General features: G+C 45.6%; 1 protein-coding gene across 1 annotated transcript; it reads right to left on the bottom strand.

The window, feature by feature from the left end:
- Window positions 1-1,726: 1,726 nt before the first annotated feature.
- Window positions 1,727-20,943, bottom strand: TMEM267 (transmembrane protein 267). The gene is made up of 3 exons (XM_083154030.1): window positions 20,786-20,943; window positions 12,992-13,364; window positions 1,727-5,682 (listed from the first exon to the last, which is right to left on the bottom strand). Exons 2-3 carry the CDS (start codon window positions 13,301-13,303, stop codon window positions 5,347-5,349), a joined length of 648 nt encoding a protein of 215 aa, XP_083010156.1. The 5' UTR covers window positions 13,304-13,364; window positions 20,786-20,943; the 3' UTR covers window positions 1,727-5,346.
- Between the last annotated feature and the right edge of the window lie 1,815 nt (window positions 20,944-22,758).

Genomic DNA, 22,758 nt, shown 5'->3' with positions numbered 1-22,758 from the left:
ATGATAAAAGATACCCTTATTGTGTCCCTGACCTGTCCACCTTGTCCTATTTGCACATAAAGGTATCTTTTAGATTCCCAGCCATACACATGTTCACAAATAAGAAGGGCTTACGTTTCAGCTATGCCCTATAGCAAGGGTGTCCAAACCGATCCTCAAGATCTACCAACGGTGCATGTTTTCCAGGCAACCTGTGGATCTATAGTAGGAATGAATGCAGCATGTTTTAAAATGTGACAGTTAGTAATGACTTCATTCCTGATTGCATGAACTGCGCATGCGATGAAATCCTGCATCTTTTTCGATCTGCACGCCATTCGCAAGGTGATGGACACCACCTCAACTCACCCAGGTTAAAGAGCTTGAGATGGGTTTGCCACTTAGAATGGAATAGTGGCAACGGGTTCCAGGACCAACAAGTGGTAATCCCTCCTCACCAACGTGTTTCGGGCCGTTGAACTGGCCCTTTTTCAAGGTCAGTGACACAGATTGTGATACCATATATGGACATTCTGTGATTATTCATTCCTGACTTGTCTCTCCCTGTTATTTACAGTTTCTTATATAGTGCAGCAGATTCCGTTGCGCTGTACAGTAGTAGACAGTGATAAAACAAACTGGGTAACAAAAGACAGACTTGGAGGTAGGAGGGCCCTGCTGCAAGCTTACAATCTATATGTCTAATTTTGTTCTAAATTCTCAGGGAACCGACGAACGTGTGAGAAGAGGACAAGGAATCCCCTCTTGCTATTAAAGACAGCGCAACAGTTTACACCATCTTGTGCAATATTTCTCTATAGGAGCGGTAACCTTTGGTGGATATTGTGCAGCAGTCTGTGGGGGATGCAGTTAAAATCCCGGCGGTCGGGATCCCGGCGTTCAGAATCCCGACGCCGGAATCCCGACCGCCGAAATGCCGACACATTCTCCCTCCTGGGGTGTCCACGACACCCCTGGAGGGAGAACAAATTAGTGTGCCGAGCGTAGCGAGGCACCGGGCCCGCTGCGTGGCGAGCGCAGCGAGCCCGCAAGGGGGGGCGATCCACGTCCCCCCCTTGTCGGCATTTCGGCTGTCGGGATTCCGGCGTCGGGATTCTGAACGCCGGGATCCCGACCGCCGGGATTCAATACTGAATCTGTCTGTGGGTGCGGTCCCAAATCCTTATATATTTTTTGTTGTAATAGTGACACCTGCAGGCTGGAAGAAGGTATTGCACTCAAACAAAAGAATATCAGAATTATCAGGAGTAACACAAAGAAAATGGCAGATTAATTTTTATAAAATGAAAGAGTCCAGTTACTGTACATTGTGTTTCACAATAGAAAAAGAAAAGCTCATAAGATATATCTCGCAATGGGTCTGATTCAGGTTAGGTTGCAGTAGCAGTGCATAGTGAGGTGGGCCGAGATCGGTCATAAGAGATTTACTGACCTTTCGGTAGGTGTTACGGCAGCCGGTTTGCAACATCCCAATTGTCCATTGTCACGCAGGTAGACGATTGTGTCAAAGATAACCCCAGACACAACCTCCTGCGCCATTACCATATATTCTATATAAGCAGCAGAACCACCTCTGAATCCATGCCGCTGTATAGGAGTGAAGATTATTTACCTTTTGTATTTGCATTTGCAAACGGTTATGGTGACATCACCACCTGATGACACGACCGCAACAAACTTCTACAGAAAGGAGCAATATGCTTTTTTTTTTTTTTTATTGCAGCAGTGCTTAAATACAATTTATTTAATTTCATTATTAAAATAAATAAAACACATTCTTTACATTTGTGTAAGAAAAACACTAAAAACATTAAATTATTACATAATATACATTTTTACCTGTGTGCGTATATATACGTTATCTTCTTGAACTAGTGGAACCACTCAGTACCAGTATTACAATATAGATTTCATTGCGGGTGAAGGGATGTGTACAGTATGTGAAGGGATGGGTACATATGTGTACAGTATTTGGAGTCCATAAAACCCACTCCTTATATAGCTATTCAGCTAAGCCACTGACGCAGGATGATGAGCTTTGGGAAATGCATATCCAGTAACTGACCCATAATTAGACTGGTCAATTCCCGATGCTCACAGCCAAAAAAGGTTTATATACATGGGGACAGATGTACAGTATTAATCCTGGTGAAGTGATAAAGTGAAAGGTGCTTAAATCCCTTAATACAACTGCCCCATTGTTTGGCCTATTGGGAGGTAGGACATTCACTAGATGGATGGTGGCATTGCAGTCCCACAGCACTGTGGTTATGGGTCCAATACCAGCTTTCAATTTAAAGCAGGTCCCCATGTGTGTGGAGTTTTTATGTTCTCCCCCTGCATGCATGACATTCCAAACTTACTGGTTGGTTAATTGGCTTCTGATGAAAATAATCTGCATCTATTGTGTGGTATGGAAAATCGACAGTGACAGGGAATGATGTGTATATGTTCACTGTAACATACTGTGTGATATGGATCCACCATATAAATATTGTGTAAGCCAAGGTCGTGACATCACTAAACCACCACCAGTGTAAGCATATCCTGCATTGTATAATGAGCATATAATCATCATTGCCCACGTCTTTACAGATATAGAAGTCTCAGTAGTGTCCTTGTCGATGGAATGCTACATTACAAATATATGAAATAATAGAGTGTTATAGCTGTTCTTTGTGGCAGCCATTAAGGGCTGCCAGCTAGACAGCACTAAATTGCCTCCTTAATTCTATGTATCCTAAGAAAATGAAATGCTATACATGGCTGTAAGTGAAACGAGACACTGTGCAGAGGGCCTCCGTCATCACACGAGTTTCCCTGTATTTGTGTAATCCATGCTCTGGTCCATTCCATCCTCATGGTGGATCATGCCTATGGGCTGCAGGACCCCAGTACAATCCGCCACTGCGGGAGAGAGCCAGATGACTGGCAGTGATTTCTTATTGGAAGGTCTACCTGTGAGTCACATACTCCACAAGCCAACCCATTGGGAGGTGTTCCCTCCCTCAGGGACTGCCAGTCCTGGCTGCGATATGCAAAGCCACTCCCTGCCTTGCCATACAGCCCAATTTGACTTCAATGGGCTGCAGTCAGTGCAGTCCAGACAAGCAGAGTGTTTGCGCAGTCGCACAGGAGTGACTGTGCATGTGCCAGTCCAGGCACCGGTCAGCTTCATTATGAAGGTGCCAGGAACCAGGCATTGGCATTGAAGGCAGCAGCAGGTACTCTCTTCAGGCAGCCCTCCCCTACTGATTACAGGTAGGAGCACCTGCTGGAGATAATATATACCACATGGATGCCAGGGTTACTGGAAAGTAATCCAAAATAAGTCAACAGAGGTTTTTTTACAGAGCCACGGAATATAACATGATTTATGCTGGTGCTCTGTGGACCTATATTTGCTTCTGCTTTGATTGGACAGGATAACATCTGGTTAAAGGTTTTATCACAATCATCACCTGGGGTATAAAAAGCAAGTAAAAGGCCAGTGTTACTATCATAGTACCCATGTACGTGAGCAATACAGTCTGCGCTATGACCACGCATAATAGCCAGCCACATCCGCCACATACAGACATCACGTTGCAAAGATATGCCTCTACTCAAATGTAAAAATAAATGTAATAAAAATACAATTAGCAATAAAAGTATAGCTGGAATTCATATTCAAACTTAGTCTCAATGAGTGTTAAAATCTCCCTCCATAGATATATCTATCTATCTATCTATCTATCTATCTATCACACACACTATTGTGCAAAAGTTTTAGTCAGGTGTATAAGGTTGGAAAGAATATTTGGTTGGAAAGAATATTTGGAGTGACCATCCTCTTGCCTTCAAAATAGCATCAATTCTTCTAGGTACACTTGAACATAGTCAGGGACTTTGTAGGATTATAGTCAGGTGTATGATTAACTAATCATATCGGGTGACAATGATCATCATTTTCATATGTAGGCTAAAAACACAGTCATTAACTGAAACAGAAACAGCTGTGTAGGTGGTTTAAAACTGGGTGAGGAACAGCCAAACTGGGCTACAAAACTGAGGTTGTGGAAAGGTCATACACCATGTAAAGCCTGAGCAAAGCAACATACACAAGGTAGTTAACCATGTGGGACTTAGGTACACCCATATAGTTCTGAGAGGTCTGTCCAGAAGTGGTCTTCATGGAAGAATTACTGTTAAAAAGCCATACCTTCAACCTGGAAGGAAGGCCAAACGACTAGACTATGCACGAAAACATGGGAACTAGGGAGAAAAAAAATGGTAGCAGGTGAGACGGAGGAGTCAAAATGTTAAATATTGGGCTGTAAAGCCCCGTACACACGGGGGAGATATATTGCTCAGTTTCTAGTTTTCATCAGCGACCAGAGATGGCTGTATGTGTGGTGGCGTTGCCCTGCATTACAGGGCTGCCAGCTAGACAGCACAAAATCGCCCCCGTGTAAGAGAAGGCAGTTTGTTTGGAGATGGCTGAAGAGCGGTACAATAATGCAGTGAAGCATGGTGGAGGCGCCTTGTAAGTTTGAGGCTACATTTCAGCAAATGGAGTTAGAGTTGGATTACTGGTGTCCTCAATGCTGAGAAATACAGGCAGCTGCTTATCGATCATTCAGTACTTTTAGGGAGGAGCCTGACTGGGTCCAAATTTATTCTGCAGCAGGGCAACACCACCACACGTACAGCCAATGTCATTAAGACTGATCTCCAGCATAAAGGAGTACAAGGAGTCCTGGAAGCTATGATACGGCACCACAGTTTAGATAATTGAACAAACTCTGCAGGGAGGTTGTTCCAAACACTGTGTGCAAGTAACTAGAGGAGCTGATGAGGTTCTGAAGGCGAAGAGCGGTCACACCAAATTTTGATTTGATTTAGATTTGACTTGTTCCTTAACTCTGCATTTTATTAACTGATAAATAATAAACTACTTTACAGCATTTTTTGCATACCTGACAAACGTTTGCACGTGTGTGTAATAATATATATGCGCGCTATCTGTGCGGACTGGCACTCACTCCTGCCACTGTCCTTGGCTTGCTCCGGTGCCTCCAGCTAGTATTGATACATGTATAGAAATCAGTGTCATTCAGAGACTTGAGATTAGTGAAAAAAATTACTTTATCCAATCATGGTGCAAAATATAAATCCCACTTGTTCTGCACCTTGAAATCGTAGGCGCCGTACCCCCGAAACATCATATTTACCTTTTTGCATCATGATTGGATCAAGTTATTTTTTTCACTAATCTCAAGTCTCTGAATGCCATGGATTTCTATGCACTAATATATATATGCAACCAGACCCATCAGAATTTACACCCCTCTACTCTTCCATTCCTCAGACATCTATGTGTATTCCATGCTTTTTGGTCATCATTTCTCTCGTTCCAGTTAGGTACATGATTAGAGAACAAAGAATGGGCAAGGAGGCGGTGATTGCCACATACAGCCAATATGGAAGCGGGGCAGTTTTTCCGAATGGGCAAAGCCAGAGTCCATGACGGATCCCATCCCGGACATGGTGAGACGTCCAAGATATCAGCAACATCCAAGGGAGGAAACACCAGGAGTCCTTCAGCCTCAGCAGCTGCATAAGGAACTTCAGGGCCACGGCCACAACTGGAATGATTGTGGAACAGTGCAGAGGAGGGCGATGAGGTAGGTTGAGAGCGGCCTATGCAAAGAAGGGGGAAAATAGAATATTGTTAGTGACTGAGAATAAAAATCATAAAAAAAATTATGCACGTTTAGAACCGATTCAGACCTGTGCGCAGGGCAGCTCACGGGTATTAGGAGGGAGTGCTGCCGACATCCTCAGTGGCCCCGATCTGCACATCGCAGTGCTGAGTAAGTCTCTGGTTACATGGCCGCCAGGGCCGGATTTCTGGTGTGTAATCTATTACTGTGGTGGTCTAGTACTAGATAGGTCTGTATGCATGACAATTATCATTGTGCAATATAAATGTGACCATTTGTATAGGCCATTGATGGGCAGGGGTCCATAGTCCTCAGCAGTCCCCATACTCTGCAGTACTTATACCTCTCCAACTTTATCTGCAGCAACAGGGGCAGTGGATAAAGTTCTCTGGGCCACAAATACAGAGACACTCAAAAGAAAATATCTTCCCCATAAAGTGAGCCACTCTGCCGAATGAAGTGCCATCCATACTTCGGAGGGATGTGCAGTCTGCACCACACAGGCTCATTCCTTTGTACAAGTGGCTTCATTGCGGCCTCCGAGTGTGCTTGCGCCAGTATGGGGTAGCTCAGCCACGTTGAATGGCCGGCTTTCTTTCAAATAAGGCTACACCTGGGTTTGGGTATGGAATACCGTTAGTTAGGATGCCGGCGGTCAGGTTACAGAGGTTGCATCCCAAAAGAGGTATCCTGACAGAGGTTAGGTAAATATACTACCCTGCTCCTGTCCCCCCCCCCCCCTCCTGCAGCCTGACCTTAACCCTCCCCACTAGTGCCTATGCCTAACCTACCTAGTCTGCCAGCTAAACCTACCCACTACCCCCGCAGCCTAATACTAACCCCCTTATAGGTGCCTAAACAATTCCCGGCAGCCTAATCCTAACCTCCTCTCCCACCCACCACAGTCTACCTTAAGTACCTCCGGTGACTAAACCTCTCCATTCCCGGAATAACAATAACCCGCCCCGGTTACTCGGAGTTCCGTCAGTTTGATACATGATAAATAATTTTTAAAGAGGAGAATGGGAGCCTGTAGGTGGATGCAAATTTAAATGCGTCTGTTATTTCCTTTGAGGTGAAGCCTCTTATTTATGTCATGAGGAACATCCCAGCTTTTCTTGCAGCTGTACTCCTGCAGTGGCTGGTACACCTAATGCTGGGTACACACCAGAACAATGCAGATCATAAGACAATTGTACGATCGTCTCACAATCGGTTGCAGCACACGATCCGATCCAGATTAGTACCCAGTTGAAGGGGTTGTTTCAAATCCTAGCTGCTGCAGGCAGGCTCTGAAAAACGACCAGCGGGGATGCGCATCAGGTCGGAAATGGCCCAAAACATGTCCAATTTACATACAATCAAAATCAAAATCTGGTGAATTGAGGCCGAATCGTACTGGTGTGTATTCTGCATTAGTAGCTGTAATATATGCATGGAGGCTCTTGTGCCAACAGTGACAGGGTTACAACAACCACCCTAAATGTGTCTGGTTAGAGATTGTAATACTCCTGCCCCTCACAATGCCTGTTGATAAGGGATTACACATAGGGCTGTATTCAATGAGAAAATTTCTCCGTGCATGGCGAGAGATTTTTTCACTCGCCATGCACTCGCCCTGTTCCGGAGGGCTCGCTGCCACTCCTGCTCCCACTATTCAATGTGGTTAAGACTCGCCGCCACTCGCGGCGAGTCTTAACCCCTGCAGCAGACGAGCGTCCGCGGCAGGAAGCTGGCAGGGAGCCGAGGGACGGTGGCAGCCAGGAAGATTAAAGTCTCTCTGGCTGCCCCAGAACATATGTGGAGGGGAGGGGGGCTCCCCGGGACCCAGGCAGCACAAGCTGCCCCCCCCCCCTATAGCCAGCGGGGGACCCAGTATTCACTGCACCCGATCGTGCATATGTAATGATCGGGTGCAGTGAATATATGAATATCTAATGAGCGGCTCAAGAGCTCCGGCCCCCTGCTGGCTGCTCTGTGTAAAAAAAAAAAAAAAATTATTAAATATATATTCATGTGCTATAAGCACATGAATAAAAATAACATGCCCCTTCACAGAAAAAAAAATCCTGATTTTTTGACACCAAAATTAAAAAAAAAAAAAAAAAAAAAAAAACACCTTTTAGTTTAAAAGTTCACATTCCAGTTCTCCATGAAAAGATGGAGAATTGCTACACGGAGAGACACGGCGAAAATCACTTCAAAAGACGGCGAAAATATCACATTGAATAGGGTGGTTCACTTTTGGAGAGCAAAATGCTCCTTCCAACGCGAAAATAGCACAAACTCGCCATAAAACACGGCAAATTTTTCTCATTGAATACTGCCCATAGAGATCGCCTTATCTGAATTGATTATAACTATTACCAAGGTAAAGGATAACGTATAAAACAGCCTACACGTGTCCAGCAAAGTATCACTGAAAAGGTAATCTAATCATTTAAAAAAAAGTGGATAAAAATAAAATAAAAAAAGGATGCACAGATGTGGATCTGTATCTGTTCCGGAAGGATAAATATACGTGGTTGCATTCTTTGAACTTTTCCTCTGTTTCCATAGAAACCACCCACATGGCCCTATCAAACCGCTACACGTTCTCATTCTGCTACAAACACTTAATTACATTTAACCTTTTATCTCCCTATCCCCTTGAGAATGGCACCATTATATATCTCTCATACGCAGCCAGTTGCCAACATTAACTAACGCTCACTGGAAGAGGCGATAAGAGGGAAACCCGTCACGTTCCTCCTGGCAACGTTCTACGTACACAGCGAATAAATGCCTCTCGCTTCTGAACAGTCTCAGCATACAGTCTAGTAGGTTTCTTTTCATTTTCATTAAGCAGACGAAGCAATCGCTCATGCATACACGGGGAATTTTTGCCCAGCGTGTACGCACAGCGACTATTGCTGTGCTAAAAATCGCTCAGTGCAAAATACACACTCATTGATTTTTGCCCATCCTGGCGATTTTCATTGGGGTAGACTGCTTTCCATGATAATACCAGCAGATGAGCGGCAGGGCCAGCGATGATGCAGGAGTCCACGTCAGCGCTCACTGCTGCCTGTACACACTGCGCGGCCTTTGAGCTGAAAGCAAGTCAAACGATAAAACGGAGCGTCTTTCAGCTCAAAATCCCCCAGTGTGTATGGGCCTTTATTTACCCTTGGCCATCTGCCACCATGGTGGTCACAGAAAGGATTCATTCACATAGAGAGTACTGTCAGGCACTGCATGGAAATGGGAATGTGGAGCGGTGACAAAAGAATGCAGGCGTGTTGCAACCTTTGAGCCTGCAATCCTGTACGCAGCTGCTATAGCGCTTGTCTCTCACTTCCTGCGGCCTTGCTAAGTGACCAAAATGATACTCAGAAGATCTATAAACATAAATGGTCCGCGATAGCCACTGGGCTTAGCAAAGTCACTGGCGGACGTCTCAATACAAATACAGGCGGCTATGGCATTTGATAGTTTTGCATATGGCCTTAGGATACCTGTACGGGTGCCCTGGGTTGGTGGTTCAGGACCATTTCAAATAATATATGGTCAATGCAACAGGCAAAACCAGTGCTGGTGGCTGCCAATCATAAAATACATTGACAATCCCATCCCTCACCACATCACTGAACCCAAGAATGACATATAAGCGTAAGTGATGTGATGTGATATTCTTTCCCCGAATTATAAATAAGAATGTTTTGGCCTGTGAATAGGGTGAAAAAAATTGTGAGACTTTAGGGCGCCGTGATGCCAAAACATTTGGGAACTACCGGCGTATGGGATCGCAGCTGCAAATGCATTTTCGTACAACTCTGAATGAAGAGCAAAAAAGCCTAGTAAAAAATAAAAAAAAAACAATGACTTTATTCCACACTCTGAAGGATTATCTCATCAATCTCAATCTAAAGCTGCCCATTTTTCATCCACTTCTAACGGATCAGGTTTAGAAATAAAAAAATCCTTCCATTGTGGGGTCCCGTGTGCATTGGGTGGGAGTTCGGACCTGCTGCACATAGGCGTCAGGTACACACTGCGACTGTGCTTAGCACCTGCAATATATTACATGCAATTTGCTTTATAAAGCCATATTTGCCAGCTCCTGAAACGCAAGCGATAAATCACATGTAAAAATTGAAGAAAAACTCATTAACCCCTTTAGTGGTTTTTTTTTTTTTTAAAGGAAGTGCTCCCCCACTGGGCAAGTTTTTTCTGGGGAGCGCTCTAAAAAAAAAAAAACCCCTCACCACTGTGTCCCCGGGTCCGGGCAGCGCCCGCTGAACAGTCCATCAACCGCTGCCCGGCCCTGCGCCCCTTCCCTACATGCGGCAACGCGGCTTGTCATAAGCCGGCACCGCAGCCCAACGCTAAACACTGTCCATCCCGAGAATTTGCCAGTCTGGGCATTAAGGCATAGCCCGGAAAATTATCGGGATTACCAATGAAGGGGTTAAAAATAAGTAAATGAATGAAAAAAAATAAAATAATAATAATAAAATTTGCAATCCCCTCGCAACTTGACTGACAGGAGGGGGCTATTTGGGGGTGTTTACTGTCCATTTTCTGGGAGTGTCTTAAATAACACAGGTGTACACAGGCATTTCCAGAGAGGGTGACGTAAGCTCTGGCCTCTACCAGCCAGCTATCTGATCACAGGGCTATCTGCAAAATTGCCCATCAGTGATCAGCTGTGAGCAGCATGTCACTGGTGTCACCGCGCAGCATGACAAAGTCCTTGTCTCGCGCATCCCAGCAACTTGCTAAACGCAGTAAAGCAGCAGAGTCACAACCGAGAATTATTGCTCCCAAAAGAAATGTATTTAAATAGAGTATAAATATCTCTACAACGCCATGGTCTCATCTATATCAGGGTGAAAGAGCCCCGCACAGCAAAGGACGCGTGAAGGTTGGAGAACACATGTATCACAGATCTAATGCAGAGGCTCAATGCCGGAGGCCGTTCTATTGCAATCTCCCTGAAATAGATTCCCCACAGACAATGAGACAAACAACCGCTTTTGTTACAGCCCCATTGCAAGGTTTCCAACCTGTGCCATTGAAAAATAACGCTTCAGCCAACACCGCGGCCATAACAATGAGGGCCGACATTATAGTGTACAGTAGCTATTTACTCAGTATAAGAACACTGAATACGGAGCAGGATTGACCATGAAACAATGATAACTACCTTCCTTTTTTGTAAGTTGTTAGTTTCCATTACAACCAGAAGGACTAATTTACTAACAATGCAAACCCCTTTCACACCGCACCTCTTAAACGGTATATTACCGTTTAAGTGCCGATTTTTTGACACTGGCAGACCCGTTTTTGGAAACTTTCCAAATACAGGGTCAAAGCCAGTGCAGCCTTCAGCGCCGCCTCCCTCCCCTCCGTGCAGCCCCCCCTCGTCCCCCCCTCCCCTCCGTGCAGCCGGTACCTGAGTTCGGTTGCAGATCCCGGCACTGCAGTATGGTCGGAAGCACTTATTAAAAAAGGTGCCTTTCAGAAAATGGCTGCCCCATAGGAAAACCTGTTTTAAAAAACTGTCTTTCGTATAGGGGTAGCCATTTGCCGAAAGTCATTTTTCTTATAAGATAAGTGACTTTTGGAAAATGGCTGCCCCCATACGAAAGACAGTTTTTTTAAACGGTATTTTCAAACCGGTTAATTGGATCTGCACCTTTCAGACCGCACAGATTACCGTTTTAAAACGGTAAAAAAACGGCAATATACCGTTTCCAAAGTGCGGTCTGAAAGGGGCATAAGTGTACTTCTGTGTTTCAAGCCAGCACAAAAATCTGTGTAATTGCCGGGTTAACCCAGGTTATTATTATTATTATAATTTTATTTATAAGGCGCCACAAGTGTTTCGCAGCGCCTTACAAAGGAACAATACAGGGAGACAAAACTTGGCATAACATTGAATAAATAACAAAAATACAGTACAAATAAAGAGCGCCACAGATCAATACACATTACAGCTTGGATATAAGTAGTGAGGACTCAATCAACATACAACTAGAGGCTTGAGGCCAATGATGGAGAGGAGTATGCAGACGAAGATGGTCACTGAGTGTTGGAGTAAAGGAGAGCTGTGAGTGAAATGTGAAGAGAAGTGGGCTTTGACAACAGGAGGGAAGAGGGCCCTACTCGGAGGAGCTTACAATCTAGTAGGAAGGGGAGACAGACAGATTACAAGAGGTGCAAGCGAGGGGGTGGTGGTTAGATAGCAGGATGTAAACAGGAAACAGGCAAGGGGTCGGAGAACCAGCTGGTTTATGCAGTGGAAGGGTACGCTTTGATGAATAGGTGAGTTTTCAGTGCCCGTTTGAAGCTTTGCAAGGTCGGGGAGAGTCTAATGGAGCGAGGGAGTGCGTTCCACTGAAGGGGTGCAGCACGGGCAAAGTCCTGTACTCTAGCATGGGAAGCAGTGATCAGGGTGGAGGAGAGACGACAGTCGTCAGCTGACCGTAGAGGGCGGGAGGGTGTATGAATGGAAATGAGGTTAGAGATATATGGAGCAATGGAATTAGAGATGGCCCTGTATGTGAGTGTGAGGTGTTTGAAGAGGATTCTGTAGGGGAATGGAAGCCAGTGCAGATTTTGTTGAAGGGGAGTAGCAGAATTAGAGCGGCGGGAGAGGAAGATAAGCCTGGCTGCAGCATTGAGGACAGATTGGAGAGGAGCTAGTTGGGATTGAGCAAGGCCGGTGAGAAGAGCATTACAGTAGTCAAGCCGTGAGATGACCAATGAGTGGATGATCAGCTTAGTTGCACTCTGTGAGAGAAAGGGCCTGATGCATTAATGGCATGTTGTGACAGGAATCTTGAAAAATAACTCCAAAAGGTCCAATGACGCAGGAATCTAACCCGGGTAAGGAGCAGGGTTGGTCCCAGGAAGGGACCAACAGCACAATTATTTTTCTTTTGTGTTAAATTTGTCCCAGGAAGGACCTGGATCACGGGCCAGTGTGAAAGGGTCCTTGGAGATTTTCAGCGAAGAAGTAGTACTAGCAATAACCCAGATTCAGCCTGCCGTGGTCGCTGTGGCAACCTGAAATAATGCCATTAAGGCAATAATATAATTAGGAGTAATGTCAGTAATGCAGGTGCCCAGCCGCACTGAGGATAGCCCTTAAATTGTGCATTTAAATACACATCCTATGGCGCTGCAAAAATATACATTTAGGGTCATTTGTGTTGTGTATTTACATTGAACCTCCATGTGTACTTTGCTTGTGAATAAATGTGGTGTGGATGAGGTTCCCTCTAGTGGAAACCACTTACCTTTAGGGAGAAGGACCCAGCCAGGAAGAAGTGGTCCAGGTCAATGACACTAGCAAAGAATCCGGCAAGCAGAACTTCACAGAAGTCACTCCTCTTCCTTAGGCCGATGACGATGGCCCAGGACCACATGCCAATCACCCCGTGCGTTGCATTGTCAGACATGGATCTCAACCAGTCATTCTGTTGGATGAAAGTCGCTTGTTGCACTCGGTCGGCCAAGAAGCAGAAGATGCCCAGCCCTAAGCTGGAGACCACGGAGGCCGTGCTGAACGTCTGGAGGAGGGCGTCGGCCTTCTCCATCTCTGAAGCCATGGCAACGGGAAAGGCACTAAACCTCCAGGGTGCGACGTGCCCATGTCAATGCTGACTCATCCTGCAAACCAACAACATGGAATTATTACATATACTGGTACTTGTGCCAAAAGGTTTAAAGGGGCAAATGCATGAAGTGGTGATAACTTCTTTATTGGCCTTTTCACAGTGACCAGGGGTTTTGGAAAGGAAGGGGGGGGGGGTAACACTGGATCTCTAAAATGTATGAAGAGGCAGTGCGTAGAGCAGTCAGATTTCTTAAGTGACACTTTCAGCCTCTTTAGTAAAAGCCGAAATATAGAGAAATGCGTTCAGGCAATACAGGTGCCCCTTTAGAAATCATGGTACTTGTTTTCTAGCACGGCGCCCATCGCATCGCATACCATAAGGCATACGATGGTATGCGATGGCAGCCAATGTTATACAATTTTAAATTGTATATGCCATATACAATTGTATACGATTTTAAATTGTATAAGTACCCTAATGGGTGTTTTCAATGTTAAATGTGCCCCCATAAGATAATTAATTGTATAAGCACCCACCCACGCCACCCCCACTATCAATGCCAACCCGAAGCGTGGCGAGCGCAGCCAGCCTGCGAGGGGCGGCGGTACGCGTACTCCGACCTTTTAATACCCTCACTATCCACGTAGGCGTGGAGTTGATTTTATATAGTGTGGCGAGTGCAGCGAGCCACCGAGCCCGAAGCATGGCGAGCCCCGTGAGGGGATGCGGAATACATGTAAAGTAATACGCGTCCCCTCGCTGCGCTCGCCACACTATATAAAATCAACTCCACGCCGACGTGGATAGTGGGGGTATGAAAAGGTCAGAGGACGCGTACCACCACGCTTCGGGTTGGCGTTGATAGTGGGGGTGCATTTAACAGTGTAAGCACCCATTAGGGTGCTTATACAATTTAAAATCGCATCGCATGCGGGCATATGGCATGCGATGTCATACAACTTAATATCGTGGGCGCTGTGCTAGGAAACAAGTACCGAAATCATTGATGGTTTATGACCGTGTGTTGAATAGTTTTGCCATCGATGGGGGGAGAACCAGATGGTTACCCACCATCGATGTTAAGCTTAAACAAATAGTTTCGTTTTTGCTTTTTCCCCAAGGGGTCGGGACACGGAGCATAGCTCCACCCCCACCCCCCCCATACCCACCCCCGTATTTTGATTGGCCCACAGGCCAATCAAATAAAATGGATGACCATCGATATTTAAAACATAGATGGTCATCCATTAAATAGTTATACACTATTGGATGGCCAGTTGCACTTTTACCATCGATGGTAAATGCAACAATGGCCATCCCTAGTAGTGGGTGGTCCAATCACATGACCTCTGCCCACTAATGTTCCCAATAGGCCTGAATATGCACAGACTGGATTTGGAGATCAACGACTTTGCCCATAGAACACATTGGGAGAAATTTACCAAGACAAAAGTTATATTTCACATGTGAAATGTTGCGATGTGGGATGTTGCTATGGGCAACCAGATACTACCTATTATCTTCTATAAGGTGCTAAATAAATATTAAGTACATTCTGATTGGTTGCATAGCAACATCCAATGTGAAATAGAACTCCCATCAGTAAATTTCCCCCATTCAGCGCATGCAATTCTATTGTCCGCCATCGGGAAGATTCTATAGTATAATATAGTATAGTAGATGCTACAGATGGTGTGTGCAATCGGATTGGGTATTCAGTGTATCCCATAGAACATTACTAAGTTTGCAGCAACAGTTCTATTAAAGCCTAAGATTTACATAATAGTTCTGGGCTGATTACATTCCAGAAAATGAATGATGCTGCAGTTCGGAAGCTTAGGCAAACATACAGTGTGACAGGAATACATAAAGGAAAAAAACACGATTCCCCAAGAGCAGCGTCTTCCTCCCGTGCTCATCCAAGGTCATAAACAGAGAAGACGTGTACAAGTCACGGTGCTGCTAATGGAATAAGGAGCCAGAAAGCAGGCCTTCTTGTAAGCAATAAATAGTATTTTACAGCAATGCTGTTCTCATGTATTAGCCTAAAGACAGTCACTTAGTGATTAAGTTGATTTACATGATGATATCAACCTTTATCCCCCGGTGAAACTGCTTCATTTATAGACTCAGCGCAAACATAAGAAATAGGATTTCCCATGTATATTCACAGAATTACTGCAACCTAGTTCAGTGAATATACATGGGATATTGCACGCCGTACAGTCATACGCATAAGAGAAGTCAGAGAGGACTTCTGTGACCGTGATGCACAAATACTCTTATATTAAGGTCTCAGAAATCAGAGGTGACCTCCAATGTCTTTAATATACTGCAGTGATAATATTAAGTACAAAGTAATGAACATAGATATATGTCATCACACATTGTAACCGGCTATAAGAATTATGGCATTTACCATTTTTCCTTGATTTGTTTCTTATGGCTGCTTAGAATTCTGCAGTGGCATGTGACCATGGCAACCACAGTCACATGGCACATGATGTAGTGAGCAGAAAGGTTTTGAACACATCTGATCTCTGTCTGAACTGAAAAGTCTTAAATTTCCTTATCCCACCTTACAACAGGAGGTATCTGGTCAATAGGCAATAGGACGACAGGAAAACGGTCTACATGGTCTTGGTAGACATTAACAAAAGGTTTACACAAGTAAAAGATGAACATGTCAATGGTCGAGGTGAGTTTTCATGATTTACTTTTTAAACCGACTTGTTCTTAATTCACAATCTACTGTAAGTGGGCACAGAAGGAGAATACAATAGAGTGCCACGAGTAGTGAAGCACCATGCCCGGAGCATTGAGAGCGCACTAATATGGTGCCCATGTCGACAGCAATCCGGCTGTGTGCAGCGTGAAGTTAGCAAGTTCACGCTGCACACAACCAGGAGGAAGGAGCTGGGCAGCAGAGCTCATCGCTTGCTCAGCACAGTGGCTTTGCCCGGCGCCAAGGAAGGGGAAACAGTGGCATTCCTGGAAATTTTCTGGGAATTACAGTGTTACCACTGAAGCATAGCCCAGAAAATTTATTTTACATTATAAAGAGATACATAGTTATTTATATAGCACTAGTTTACATGTGCTATATACAGTATATCATAAAGATTGAACAGCCCAAAGCAAAGCGCACCAGTTATTACTTTACACTCATATGGATATATATATAGATTTTTTTTACTTTCTTATTGGATACATCATAGACACATAAAACAAATAATCAATCAAAAATCATAATAAAAAAAAAAAAATAGCAGGTAAAATCAAATAGTCACAAACAGGGCCGTATTTCAGTGCCATGGCGCCCCTAGGCACCACATTTTTTTGCTGCCCCCGAACAAGACAGAGAGAGAGCGATACCTTCAGCAGCGCAGGGCTGCAGTTCCCGGGTCGATCCCTGGCAGCACAAAACCGGGGGCGGGGCCTAATTCCCATCTAGCTGCCACAGTCAACACCACGCTGGGACGCCTGCTCCTGAGTCCCTATCTGGCCGCCAACGGGTCCCCACTCCTGTCTCAACAATGGTCAGGCAAACTGGTGGGGAAGGGGGGCCATCGCAGAGCAGCCTCACTCGATCCCCAGCGCCGGAAGCACTATACTGGCTGCTTTTCCCCAGTGCCGGGTGCTCAGCAGCACCATTCGTTCTCCAGCGCCGAAAGTGCGACATGACAGGGCTGCCTCTTTCTGGCGCTGGTCAGCAATTGATCCCCGACGCCGGTACACAACTTCCCAGACACTGCAGGCAGAGCTAGCGGAGGGGGGCGGCACTTACCGCGCAGCGTAAAAGTCATTTAAAAAAAAAAAAAAGTGACAAACAAAAAAAAAAAAATCATGCCACTGCTTGCCGCCCCCAGTAGGTACCGCCCATAGGCCCGTGCCTCACGGGCCTAGTGGGAAATCCGGCCCTGGTCACAAAGCATTACACTAAATAGACATTCCAAGAATAATTATATAAAGATTATTTCCATCTCAGGTACATAAACAATGGAGCTGGATAGGAGGAACCACCCGATAGGACCACTATTGTTTTTATACCATCAGAATTGGCGGGTCCTGCGCCGCCACCCTCCATTTGGATACATTTATTATTGTAACTTCTCACCATTCAGACCAATTCTAATTATTTTGCATTTTCTTTACATCGTTATTGCTACTCTCTTTTTACATCAATACATCAAACAATAGACAGAGGGAATTCAATTGTTTTTGCACAAGCAAACAGCAGATGGCGCCCAACAGTGCTGATCAACGACTGCTCTGTTAGAGAGCTATCGTCTGCATTTCAGCTCACCAACCCCCAGCGCAAAGGAACCAGTTTGAACAGTGGCCTATTTAAAATGGGTGCAATGTGCGCGGTGCACAAGGGGCCCACACCGCACCCATTTTCAATACTTACCTGTCCAGAGTCCCCCGATGAAGCCAGAATTGCAGAGAAAATAGACGCCACACAGGCCTCCTCCTCTCCTAAAGCACCGCTGTGTTTGAGCTCTCAAGCCAGACAGTCACGCTCATTAGTTTAGTCTAGATTAGTTACTTTATGTAGATAAACCCAAACCAAATAAACAGTGTCAGCGCAATAAAAAGTACCAATTGAATATCACCCATAGGAGGTGCGCCAATTGAACACCAATCGAATATCAGTAATTCAACTGCAATTTAAAGGGAACGGTATATGGAAAATATACGTGCAACCCCCACGTCACATTGCAACCAAAAAGCTTGGGTAATTAAGACTCATAAAGACTTGCGTATACCTATTATTTGAACATATTGTGGTGTTCTGCTGAGAATAGTTCCTATCTAACATGAGAGATGCCCACAAGGCAATAAGGAGTGGGTGTGAGGGAGAAATGCCGCACTCAGAGGATTAGCAGGGTGAAGCTACCCGTCTGCCTGTGATCTCCCTGCCTCTATGTGTACAATGTATAGCAGAGTCTGTGGAAGATAGCTGTAGGATATTTTGTATGATCTATTGTAATAGGGCCTACACACGGGAAGATGTGCAGAGAAGGCTCAGCACACAGCGCAGCGCAGCGATGTGTGTGCTGAGCGATCTGTCCGGGCCAGTGGTTTCCGTGACAAAACTGACCCTGACACCGGAGATTGTAGATTTATCCAGCATGCTGGATATAATCGCCAGGCAATAGCAACGCGTGCGGCTGGGCATCACTATGGCTCCTACACACGGAGGGATCTAGGGGTATTTTCTAAGCAATCTAGTGAGAACGATTAGGAAATGTCCTCAAATCACCCCGTGTGTAGGCCCCTATAGTTCCAGATGTATAAAATCTGCCATGGCGTCCCTGTGAATCGTTTATGTGCACTGGAAATACATGACTAGAAATTATGAAAATATTGTCAATGACGCAAGTGATGTAGTCGCATGGGATGAGAACATAGCCGTCAGGACTTTCCCAGCATCCTACAGGATTGTGACGTCCTGTTCCATCACCCGGGTTTTACCGTTTCCTCCTCCTCCTGTGGACCAGAGGTGATGCAGGGGTCTATGACTGCTGACATCACAAGCCAACTCTGCGCCATAGAATGTCCTGCGAACTCCATTCTAAAGCGCAACAATCAAAGATGTGTAGCAGGAGACTTTAGTCTCTTAGGCCCTCATTCTAATTAATGTTTGGGGCTCTGCAACTGTGGTGGGCCGTAGGTGGATGGCGGCAAGGGTCGCCCATGGGGACACCCAGCATTTTATTGGTGTTCCCATGAAAATGCTAGGCATGGGTACGCAGGTGGGATGATGTGTGCCGGGGGCGGGCGGCAGGCGTATTGTTAAGTCAGTCACGCCACGTCTCCCTCTCGGCACTTACAAATAACAGTCAGTTCCCACCGCCTTCAATTTGCGAAGCCAGGAGAAATCGTTCGATGGTCTGCGATGATTGAATGATTTCTCCGGCAGCAGAGGCGTGCGAGGGGATGTGTCTTAGTGACACATCGATGTCTCAGACACTCTGGGGATTAATGACTAGTTCCCGTAAAACCTGCTCTCCTCTGCTCTGATGGATGGGGAGGGGAGAGACTACTGGCTTAGGGGAGGATCTATAGTCACAGGCTTACAGCCACCCTGGGAGTGGTTGGTGGAAATGTCAGTCACCAGTAGCCCCTGCAGCAAGCGCACGGGTGGTCGGCAAATAGATAGATATATCGGAATCGGCCTTGCTGCACAGCCAACACAATATGTCTGTTAATTACATTATTCTCGAACATATCATGGGTTCACAATACAAAAGTGTCTTATGGAGTAAATGCTCTCTTTGCAAAAAATGAACATCCTTTCAAGACTTCTTTATCTCTAACAACCTCAATCTGCTGGCTATAACAGAAACATGGCTCAGACACCTCAGGCCTGGTAACAGAAAAAGGAGGTGGGGTTGGAAAACTGCCATTCCAATCTTTTATATACACTGTTCTACCACTCACATTTACATGATGAACTGCTTTGGTGGTATGCCCGCAAATTTTGGTGCACCACCACCTAGAAGCAAACACGGTCCCCTGTTGCTCACCATGTTTAGAATTCATGTCGACACATTTAAATTGTTGACGTAAACATATCTACATAGCTGAATGCTGACCAAAACATACTGAACCTCAAAAATTGCAATCAGTCCAAAGCCCCATCGACAACAAAACTGATATCGCCCAGAAGTGCCTGTCTGAGCGATTAAAAAAAAAAATAAAAAAAAGTTTTATGTGTACACTCAATATCGATAAAGACCCCCGTCCACTCTGTCAGCGAGAGGTCGTCTCTGCCGTTAATTCTGGGTACACACCTACAGATTTATCTGTCCAATCTTTCTGGTGGGAACAAAAATCTAGCAATATATGGGAGCGTATGAGATTCAACTATTTGTTCTCAAATGCTGTAAAACAAATAACGGTAATTTAATTGGTTAAAGTACTTTGATTTATTACATTAAACTGAACAATAATTGTTTTCCAATTTCCAGTATTTGGAAGCAATTGATCGATTGTCATTTTCTACGATACATTTCCAGATTTTTGTTCCAATATTCCCAGCTTAATTCAGCGTGGCGTTTACCCGGCTTTATGGAGAGTTTGGTAGTTATGGTATTTCTATTGTATTTTCCAGATACATGTATATTATCAGAGTGACTGTGGATACAGAAGCACTAGCCCTGCACCCCAATGACAGCACAGTGGACAGTGGCCATCCCTCTGTCATGCAGCGCAGCACAGGACAGGACGATGACAGCATAGGGACAGCACATGGAAGCAGCTGCTGCCAGGCAGGAATGGGTGTATACAGCAGCAGGTGCCATTCCCCAGACACCAGCCTGATTTCATTACCAGCCCTGGAGATGCTGCTGCTGCTGCTCATTATATAGCACCTGAGAGAGCGAGCTGTGCCTGCCCCGCCAGCTGGGACTTGTAGTTCAACCCCGTGTTACATAAAGCATAGACACAGCGGCGGCTGCTGCTTACCTCTGGTCCCGGTGTCTCCCCGCCTCACACTGGCATTACAGGCCCGGGGACCGGTCCTCACCCACACCTGTCTGCCGCTCACCTCGCACCCGGCTCCAGCCACTTCCTCCTGCACTGATCGGTACTGCACAGTGCACACGAAGCAGCCAGGACTCAGCCCAGGGCAACCGGCGCCGCTGATTGGCTGCTGACACCGCCCAGACCCGTGACGTCACTGCGGAGGCGGCGGCGGGTCTCCCAGTCACTAGCAGTGCCTGCCAGGCAGTCAGTATGTAACCTGTGCTATCCTGCCTGCCAGCTGCTCGCGGCGTGCTGGGACTTGTAGTTCATCATGTCCTCTCACTCGTAGGTGTAGGAGGGTGGGATACAGTCACAGGCAACACCAAGCACACTGACACTGGGAGATACAACATAGTAGCAATACATTTATATATATATATATATATATATATATATATATATATATATATATATATATATATGTACACACACACACACACACACACACGGAATTTTTTCACATCCCCCCACACACACTTTTTTCCAACAGGTGGAGTAGAGTCAAGCTTCAGTTCTGCTGTGCATTAGGGATGGTAAAAGACTATGGGCCAGATACATCAATCTTCAAAAATGATAAAGTGGAGAATGATAAATAACCAGCCAATCAGCACCTACCTGTCATTTTTCAAACCAAGCCTGTAACATCACAGGTAACAGCTGATTGGCTGGCTGTTTATCACTCTCCACTTTCTCGGTTATTTATTTATTTACAGAGAAAACTTTACAGAGAATATTTGAACATTCACATCAGTCCCACTCCCTGCCCCAGTGGAGCTTACAATCTATATTCCCTACCACATGTGCACACACACATTCATTGTATGGTTAATTTTTTGGGAAGCCAATTGACCTACCAGTATATTTTTGGATTGTGGGAGGAAACTGGAGTAACTGGAGTACCTGCCGTGAACCCACGCAAGCACAGAACCACTGCGGAGTCCGGGCAGCGGGGTTCCAGGCAATGGCAGCTCGGAGCTTGTAGCGCTATTTGCCGGGCGGCGTAGCAGGAAGCGCTGCTGGCGCTGATTGGCTGAGCATCCGGCCAATCAGTGTTCGCCCAGTCTTTTCAAAATCAGCAGTGCTTCCCGCCCTGCTGCCCGGCAAATAGCACTACAAGCTTGACATACCATTGCCTGGATCCTCGCAGCAGCTCCCTGGAGCAGTGCCGTCTTCCCTACAATCCTTGGGCCCCTGGGCAACTGCCCATTAAGCCCAATGGGAAAGATGGCACTGCAACAGAGGTGATGGCAATCTTTAATTAAGAGGGAAGTCCAAAAACAGGGTGGAAGCCGTGTGGCAGGGAGTGGGAGCGGTGTGGCCTGGAGTGGCAGAGCAATGCAGCCGGCGCAGCGTGACCACTGACCACATCACGCTGCGCAGAGCCACAAAACTAGGAGCATCCAGGCACCCTCTGAGCATGTGCAGTCTAATCCCAAAATCCTGGGATTGAAAACTCCAATCCCAGGATTCAAATCCCAGCAATGTTAGGGCCAAATCCTGGTAACCCGCTGATCCTGATGCGGGATTGGCTACCCTAGATATAGTAATACGCAGGGCTATTTTTTAGCAGGCTCCAGCAGGAACTGAGGCCCTTATTCTAGTTCACTCTTTCTGACAAAATATTTCTTAGATGGACAAAACCATGTGCACTGCAGGTGAGGCAGGTGTAAAACCCCACCCAAATCTATTTATCTCTGCACAAGTAACACCTGCCGTGCACATGGTTTTGTCCATCTAAGAAATATTTTGTCAGAAAGAGTGAACTAGAATAAGGGCCTCAGTTCCTGTTGGAGCCTGCTGAAAAATAGCCCTGGTAATACGGATAAGTAGAAATAACCTGTACAGCGGTCTTACAGCTAAAACGGATAACATAACATTTGCTACCGGACTAAGCAGCGCTCTCCTTGAACTAC

This window comes from Crinia signifera, chromosome 1 (genome assembly GCF_055691185.1).
Source record: "Crinia signifera chromosome 1, ASM5569118v1, whole genome shotgun sequence".
NCBI classification, from domain to species: domain Eukaryota; kingdom Metazoa; phylum Chordata; class Amphibia; order Anura; family Myobatrachidae; genus Crinia; species Crinia signifera.
The sequence above is the reverse complement of the archived record's forward strand: the minus strand, read 5'-3'. Positions and strand labels throughout refer to the sequence as shown.

What these genes read in the sequence shown, in the direction of transcription:
- TMEM267 (XM_083154030.1), bottom strand. Translation starts at nt 13,303, where the DNA reads ATGGCTTCAGAGATGGAGAAGGCCGACGCCCTCCTCCAGACGTTCAGC. An exon ending in CTGGGTCCTTCTCCCTAAAG is followed by an intron (nt 5,683 to 12,991) that starts GTAAGTGGTTTC and finishes TTCTTTGCATAG; the next exon opens with GCCGCTCTCAACCTACCTCA.